The 8351-nt window shown below is 45.0% G+C and overlaps 1 protein-coding gene across 3 annotated transcripts in view; it reads left to right on the top strand.

Annotated features, from left to right (window-relative positions):
- The window catches only part of LOC103388029 (uncharacterized), a 13030-nt gene extending 4812 nt beyond the window's left edge, over positions 1-8218 (top strand). For 2 of the 3 annotated variants that reach the window (XM_017037858.2, XM_017037859.2), the window contains exons 2-11: positions 421-491; positions 729-749; positions 822-1097; positions 1548-1668; positions 1889-2064; positions 2163-2305; positions 2870-3015; positions 3185-3368; positions 3836-3928; positions 4567-8218. In XM_017037858.2, the coding sequence (XP_016893347.1) occupies positions 446-491; positions 729-749; positions 822-1097; positions 1548-1668; positions 1889-2064; positions 2163-2305; positions 2870-3015; positions 3185-3368; positions 3836-3928; positions 4567-5205 (1845 nt within the window). In that variant the 5' untranslated portion in view covers positions 421-445 and the 3' untranslated portion in view covers positions 5206-8218. The remainder of the gene's footprint in view (positions 1-420; positions 492-728; positions 750-821; positions 1098-1547; positions 1669-1888; positions 2065-2162; positions 2306-2869; positions 3016-3184; positions 3369-3835; positions 3929-4566) is intronic. The other variant, XM_025061295.1, reaches the window with a different exon arrangement.
- Positions 8219-8351: the final 133 nt, after the last annotated feature.

Below are 8351 nucleotides of genomic sequence, written 5' to 3'. Positions count from 1 at the left end.
ACACCATGACATGGTCTGTGGTTTTCAGACCAACGACATCCGTGAGTCGGCAGCGCTGATGCTGATGTTTAAGCTAAGCTGGACTCTGGTGATACGACACCTGTCACCACAGATGAGCGACGATGTGATAAATTATAAGTACAACGATATATACTGACACAGTGATATCATGAAAACAACATTTATCATCTAATCAATATTTTTTTACACCCACACTGTTGTAGCGTCAGCAACATTTTGTTTTTATTTTAATAATTTTTTTCTGATTGTGGAATTCTTCACAAACTTCACAGAAAGACAAAAGTTTTTTTTCTTCATTATCAGCAGCAGCAGCCGTTGATGTCACGACTGTTGCTCCAGTATTTTCTCCTCAGCGTTTGTTGATCCTATTGACCGGCTGTCTAACACCTGTGTCCTCAGACCCAGACCCCCCCACTCTGTCAGGATGGTGGCAGCGGTGCTGATCGCCCTCGGTCTCCTGGTCAACCCAGGTAGGTCACATGACTCCTTTTTTTTAAAGCTGTTTCATCTTGTATTGATCTGGGATTATGGATCTGTGGCCGTGTATCTGTCGTCAATCATCTCGTCATGTGACACCGACATTATTTATTCATCACCTTCTATTTTATGACTTTGTGGATTTAAATGTAACTTGATTTTGATGGAACACCAGTGTAATACAATCAGTTACTGACAACAACACAACTCCTCTTCTCCTCCCTCCACAGTCCTCCCTGCTCCTGTTAAAGGTAAGTCTCCTCCTCACCCAGCAGACCTCACCTCCTCCCCCCACGCCCTCACTTCTCCTCTCCTCCGTCCAGTGGACGAAGACTCCATCACTTTGTTCCACGGGGAGGACCTCCACATCATGCTCCCGACGCTCAGGTCAGAGGTCACCTTCCAGAACCGATCTGCCCCGCGGTCCGCTGACGTGGTCTTGATGCGCGGCGGTCTGGTGATCCACAACCGGACCAAGCTCAACCGCCACCTCAGCCACCTGATCGTAGACGCCGTGGGCGAGGAGGACGAGGGCGTGTACACGGTGACCAATCCAGAGAGTCCAGAGGAGGCCCGGCGGATCCGGCTGATCGTCCGAGGTACGTGGGTCAATACGTGGGGCGCCTTCACTCCAAAGGCCTCAGTTGTCATTATTGGTTGACTAGGTTTGGGTTGAACCCAAACCAAGTCCAACTGAGTCAGAACCTCATTTTGGTTCAGTTTCTGGTTGAAGTCAGATGATGATGCGGTGGATTCCATGTGTTTCTCTGCTTGTTGCTGCCAGGCAGTAATCAGGCAGCGTTTGAACCACCAACCCCCTCCTTTATCCGTCCTTCCCTGCTGTTTTCCTGTCGTCTATCTGGTCTTTACCGCCGCCCTCTCTGTTTGCTTTGTTTCTACCCCTTCATTCCAGCCTGTCTGATATTTTTGGATCTGTTCTTCCTCTGTAATCTCTTCCCCTCGTTCGCCACATCTGCCGACTCTTCCCTCCTTCATTTCCAGTCCTTTCTTTCTTTTAAACGTGCGGTGTTTTCTCCCTCCACCTGCAGACTGCACCAACGAGCAGATTGTCAAATATGGAGACAACTTCTACATCCCATTGTTGGGCGTGACTCCTCCCATCATCCTGGAGTACAGGCCTAGTGCTGTGGAGGCGAACCAGACGTCCAGGTAGAGTCGCAGACCAGGTTACCACACTGGGGGGGGGAGGGGGGGCAGAGTCTGAGACTGGATCACACTCTGACTACAGCTGTTCTTACAGTTATGACATGTCGTGTCGTCAGGTTTTTGCCAGTCGTCACCTCCAGTGATGACGTTTCTCTGGAGTTAAACGGTAAAATGACTGAAACAACAAACTGTTTGTCTGCTTGGACTTTTCCGCCCCCTACAGACCAGCTCTGGTCCTGCTGACCAGCACTGGGATGTCCAGAGAGGGTTACGAGGGTCGCATCAGCGCCAACGAGCGCCACGTGAAACTCAGCGCTGTCACCGGGGCAGACGAGGGAAGCTACACCGTCAGAGACGCCGAAGGTGTGATTCAGAGGAAATTCTGTCTGAACGTCAGAGGTGAGAGCACAAACGAAGACCAGCGCCCCCTCCTGGCCTCCAGCGACGGCTCTTTAAAAACCCAAACGTTCATGTCTGTCTGTGTTGCTGTGTCTCAGAGCGACAGAACTTTGTGATCCTACCGTACGGTAAGAAACTGAAGATCAACCTGGTCCTGAACAGCACCTTGGTGCGGCTGTACTACACCCCCGACTCTGAAACACCGCCTCAGCTTCTGCTGGACAGAGGAGAATTCACCAGTGTAACTACAGCTTCTGGGTTTCTTTTCTGATCTCCTACAGTTTGTTTCATTTTTAGAACTTTAACTTGACTAAAAGACACTTTAAAGTTCATTTTCCAGGTTTCAGTCGTCGTCGTCGACACAGGTAAAACATCCAGACTGGGAAAGAATGTTCTGTTAGCTTCAGTTAGCCACCTTTAGCTCATACGCTAATATGCTCTGCGGAAAATTCTGTGGATAAAATGTAGAACAAAAAGACAAACTGAGTGTAGTTGTTGTTAATGAAATGTGATTTATATTTTATTGGGTTCAATGTTTTTTAAGGGAAGAGAAAAAACCCAGTAGATATTTAGCAGCAGATGTTGTTTGACCTTTGGCTCAGGGTCGTCTGGGAGGTCGTTTCCTCTCGGCCCTTTGTTCATCAGCTCTTTAATAATTACTGCTGTCTTAAGTACATGTGTTAAGACTGACAGCTGCTAACGGACGAACGTTCCCTCAGGCCACGATCCGTCTGTCACTGACCGTCGCTGACCGTCACTGACCGTCACTGACCGTCTGCTCTGTTACCTGTCGTTTTGACTCCAGGCTGTGGAGCAGCTGGGTTTTCAGGACCGTATGTCCATGGAGGGTTCACTGGTTTTCCTGGACCAGGTGACGGGCGCTGATAAAGGCTCCTTCAAAGTTATTGACATTCTGGGATTTCCTGTGGCCACCTTCAACCTGGAAGTACANNATAAACAGTCAGATATGTTCTGGGTTTTAATTTTTTATTATAGTGACGTCTTAAATGACTAGTTCTGTCAGTTCCAGTTAAAGGTCACTTCAAGTCTTTACTCCCACTCCTCTCCTTCCTCCCCTCCCTCTGCCCCCCCCTCGCCCTCCCCCCTCGTGCCTCCTTGCAGCCTACAAGCTGGAGGCCCTGTACGTGGCCATCATTGCTCTGCTGGGGTTCCTGGCGTTCCTCCTGCTGCTCTGTCTGTTGTCTTGTCTGATCAAAGTCAAGAGGAGGTCCAAGAGAGCGGCCGCGCTGGAGAAGATCGCTCAGAACGCCGGCAAAGAGGACGAAGGAGAGGCCTTCAGACAGGTGGGAGACAACTGGACCCCAGAACCCCCCCTGCTGGACTTATGGTTGTATCACATACAAAGTTTAATTATTCAGATTTCTCAGTAGCAGTGTTTTGTTGTCATGAGTCTAAGCAGCTCCCTCTTGTGGCCATTGATGATATGGGGCATATAATAGACATGAGGGTAATTATTTTACTGTTTTATTTTTTATCTTCATTATTATCAATGATTATGAAAAAGACAGAAACAGAGAGACGAGGTTGTGTCTTTCTTCAATTCCTGAAAGTATTGTATTCAACTAAACAGGTCAAGGCTCATGTGCAGTATTTATACAAATAATCTGTGTACATTTTTGTTTGGTGGTTTGTGCCATGGGATTATAAAGTATTCTATCACCATACATACCGTAGGTTAAAGGAGTTAGAAGGTGGTCGACCAGTTCAATAAGGATGATGACCTTATGACCCTGTGTGGCTGTCTCCACAGGTGGTAAAGAACATCACCAAACTCAGTGAGGACTCCAAACATTCCCAGGCAGAAAACACGGAGAAGTCCCAGAGCACGGAGGTAGACATTAAAGTAAGACTATGGAATATTTGTCTCAGAACGTCATCTCTAAGAAAGTTTTAATGGTTTGTCAATTTTTCTGCGTTCAGACAGCTGCAGCTTGTTCACAATGCTGCTGCTAGAGTTCTCACTAAGGTCAAGAAAGAGGATCACATCAGTCCAGGTCTCAGATCTCTGCAGTGGCTTCCTGTCTCACCAAAAGACTTGATTTCTGACATGACTATTGGTTTATGAATTAATTCACGCTTTAGGCCCAAAATATATCCCGATGTGTTGCTGCTGCTGTGGTATGAACCTCCCAGACCGTCCAGGTCTTCTGGGACTGACCACCTTCTGAAGCTGTGTTTTTTTTTTGAGTCATCTTTACGTAGGAAACTCCCAGAAAACCTGAGGTCTCCTCCAATCCTTTTTCTTTAACTGAAGGCCGACTGTCTTTCTGTTTGCTGCTTCCTTTTCTTCTACCTTGCCCCTGATTGGACTGCACTGTGAACCTTCCCCTTTTTAAACCAGACCCTTTTTATTTTTCAAACTTGATTTTTCAAATGCTGTGTAAAACTCCTGTATCTTTTCATCCAGTTCAGTGTTGTGTTTGAAACCGGTCTCACCACAGACCGTGTACTGACGGCCGTCTGTTGTCTGTCTGATCCCAGGGTCTGGAGGTTTCTTCTAAAGAGGTTGGAATTGGAAACTTAGACACCAGTGACTCTGGCGTTGGCTTTAACACTGCCCTCCCACTGGACACTGACACCGAGGCCCCCGATCAAATCCCTGACTCTGAGTCCATTAGCATCTCTGTAGCTGCTGATCCCAAACCATCTGCTGCTGAGTCCAAGCCAAGTGCGCCACCTGCTGAGGAGCCCAGTCCAGCACCTGAACCTAAAGCCAGTCCCACACCTGAGAAGAACGTCATCAACGATCAGCCAGTGGAAGCAAAGTCGGACGTGTCCAAACAAGAAGTTAGTCTTAGCCCAGCTTTGAGTTCACAGCCCAAACCTGTACCAAGTCTGAGTCCAGAGTCTAAAGAACCGAAATCACCGACACCTGAGAGCAAGAGCGTCCTGACGCCTACACCCGAGCCCCCGAAACCCACCACTCCAGAACCCATCACTAACGGAGCTCCTGAGCCCAGTCTGGATGCTAAACCAAGCCCCGATCACGCTGATGTCATCCAAGACTCGGGTCCAAAGGCTGGTCCTCCTAAGACCCCTGAAGTGGAGCTGAAGTCCAGCGGCGCCGTGATAGGGGGCAGCAAAGACGACGCGGTGGCTGAGGACTCGGCCACCACCTGAGAAACTGCCCACAGGCCCACAGATCTGCCCCCCCCCCACACACACACCCCCACCACCACTGTAGACAATCTAACAACCCCGACCAAAAATGAGGAAACCACTGAAACTCTGGTCTGGTTTAAAAACGTCCAACGCCTGAACACAAACCACCGTAACAGATCACGCAGACTCTCCACACGTAGCTCGTCGCTAACAATTACACACAGATCTCTTTGTGGTAACAATTAAAACTGCCAGGATTAAAACCATAACCTTTGCTGAGTTTACAACGAAACCATTAGTTACACGTAAGGTGAAAACTAACCAACGTTTACACGACGACCAGAACAGGTTCAACCACTGATTCAAACTCCACTAACTTTTAAAAACTAACTTTTTTTACCCCCCGATTACTTTTTAATCTACTAGTATTTAGTTCATATTTTTCACCAAAGACTAACATTAAAAAAACAACAAAGATTAGAAACCACATCCTGTCGACGTCCGTTATAATTAATTAATGAATTAATTTGAGACAAAACCAACTGTGAGTGACTGAAACCAAGTTTGAACAATAATATCCAGTGAATAATTAATGGAATAATAGTTTAAAAATTCAAATTTCAAATTCAGATCCTGAATTTGAATATTAACAAAATAAGTCGAAACAATATTATTCTGATGTCACTTCCTTTCCTTCCCTCACGCTCTCTCCACTGACGTCTTTATTCCAGTTGTTCCCGTTTGGCGTCCGTTGACAAAGAGTCGGTTAAAATTCGGAGAAAATACCAGTTCGTGGGCAGCATCTTTGAAGTGAGTTAGAGTTTTGGTTGTGACAAAGTAAAAAAGTCTCTACCTCAAGATGAGAAGATGAGAGTGTCACCGACAGAGCAGAGACCGGGGTTCGATGCACTGAAAACCAACAAAAAGCCTTTTTTAACAAGAAGCACAGAAAGAAAAAAAAAAAAAACAACCCCATAATTCAACCAAAAGACTGCGGAGATGTCACGACCAACCGGCCTTGGAACTTTTCAAACATTTGAATTAAAAGACACAACCTTTTTATAGTTAACGATGGTTTTAAAACAGATTGGAGTGAAGAGAGTTTCTGCTGATCCCAGATCAGATCAGCCTGGAGTTTCACGTGTTCAAGAGACAGGGTTTTTTTTACAGTAAAACTTGATTCATGGCACAAAGAAAAAAGAAAAATCCAAACCCTCAGCGGTGTTTGTTTGAACACGGCGCTGACTTTCACTGACTGCTGTCTGTTGATTCTTCAATATCAGGTGAGAAATTCCAGCATTTAGACATAAGCCATAAGACAAACAGGCTTAGACGTCGCCTCCTGAGCAGTAGCTGCAATATAACATCATATGTAAAACTAAAAAACCCCACAAGGTTACTCCAGCAGGGGGCACCAACAGCACTGACTTTCAGGTCAAACGTTGGCTATAAAAATAATATATATATAAACAGAAAAAAATATAACAACAAGAAGTGAAGGAAAACTAATTACTGCAATACTAAAAAAAATACATGTACACGTACATTAACGCACACACGTTTTCGTGAGCACATGAACATAATGCACTCCCTGGACTCGAACCCTAACTAATACACACACACACACACACATATATAAATATTCCCTTAACTCTAATCTGACGCTAATCCTAATCCTAACTTCAAACTAAATCCTGAACCTGAGAAAAAAACGTCCCCACGACGATAGCATTTTTTTCACTAAATGAAAACGTACCCTCATGTAAAGCTCTACCACACACACACACACACACACACACACACACAGTGCTTTGTAAATACTGCATGTGTAACCAGACTAAAGTTGAATGTTTTTAATGTAAAGTTCAGTCGATGTATTGTGTAAAAAAAAAAGAAAATTAAATTTCTCACGACCTAGAATATATTCACACCCTATATATATATATATATAAATATATCTGTTATAAATATACAGCATATACAGCATATACACACTAATACTCACTAACATCATGAACTCACTCAGCTCAGCCTCAAGTATCTGATAATACTGCCATGTTGTTGCCAGTACTCACTCTCACAGTATTTAAATGAAGTATTTAAATATGTAACACTTTAACCACAGCATGTCGTGAACAGACGGCTTCTCTCACCCTCGACGTGTGTGTGTGTGTGTGTGTGTGTGTGTGTGTGAAGAAAACACCACTGTCCTTCCTGAGCTTCTCCATCTGTGGCTGCTTTAACTGTGTTGTAACCAGTGCTAGGCTCATGAGCTGGACCCCGCCCCCCATCTTTTTCAACACGTAGCGCTGTTGTTCAAGGTCACAGAGTACAGGTGGCGCTGTTGATGGGAAAATGACATCATAAAATGAGCTCAAACAAAGTCTGGTTTAACCTGGTGATCTCATAAGCTTCATGTTGCGTTACACTTGTTACAACAATTTCACTCTGTGACACGAACAACAGCTCTTTGTTGAGAAAAATCATCTCTTTCTAAAATTAGACTTTTTGTTTTTTCATCCTGAATATTTGTACAGCCTTTGACTGAAGAGTGTGACATCACAGGAAGAGGAGGTGTGGCCTAAAGAATCAGAGTGTGCTTTGATGGTTCTGTGTCGTGGTGAAAACTGATGAAAACAACCTGGACCACAGTGTCACCGATGTGTGTATGTGTGTGTGTGTGTGTGTTGCAATATGTACAAAGCTTCTCTTCTTCTAATGTCTGATCCAAGGCTGTGGTTCTGGTGGTTCTGGTGGTTCTGGTGGTTCTGGTGGTTCTGGAGCTGTCACTTCAGACGGGTCCAGGTGTGGATATCAAACGCACCTCTTCACTCCTTCAGCCTGACACTGTCTCTGCCTCCATCCTTCGTCTACACCTCTGCTCTCGTGGCTCTTGTGTGGAGTGTGACATCATTTCCTCTTAGTGCTCTGTTTTTGCACAAAACCTCACACGGATGTTTTGTAAAGAAAGTATTTTTTTCTTTATTCCACATGTAAACAAATACTAAGAATAAAAGAAGAAGAATTATCACATTTCCTTGTTGTTTTATTGTTTTTCTTATTCATCGTTTCGTCCCTAACTGTAACAGACTTCTTTATATTGTTGGGCTGAAAACATGAAGCGGTTCTGTGTTCTTCCCCTCATCTGTGTCACATGGGTTAAA

The sequence above is a fragment of the Cynoglossus semilaevis genome, chromosome 13 (genome assembly GCF_000523025.1).
Source record: "Cynoglossus semilaevis isolate Cse_v1.0 chromosome 13, Cse_v1.0, whole genome shotgun sequence".
Taxonomy (NCBI): domain Eukaryota; kingdom Metazoa; phylum Chordata; class Actinopteri; order Pleuronectiformes; family Cynoglossidae; genus Cynoglossus; species Cynoglossus semilaevis.
The sequence above is the reverse complement of the archived record's forward strand: the minus strand, read 5'-3'. Positions and strand labels throughout refer to the sequence as shown.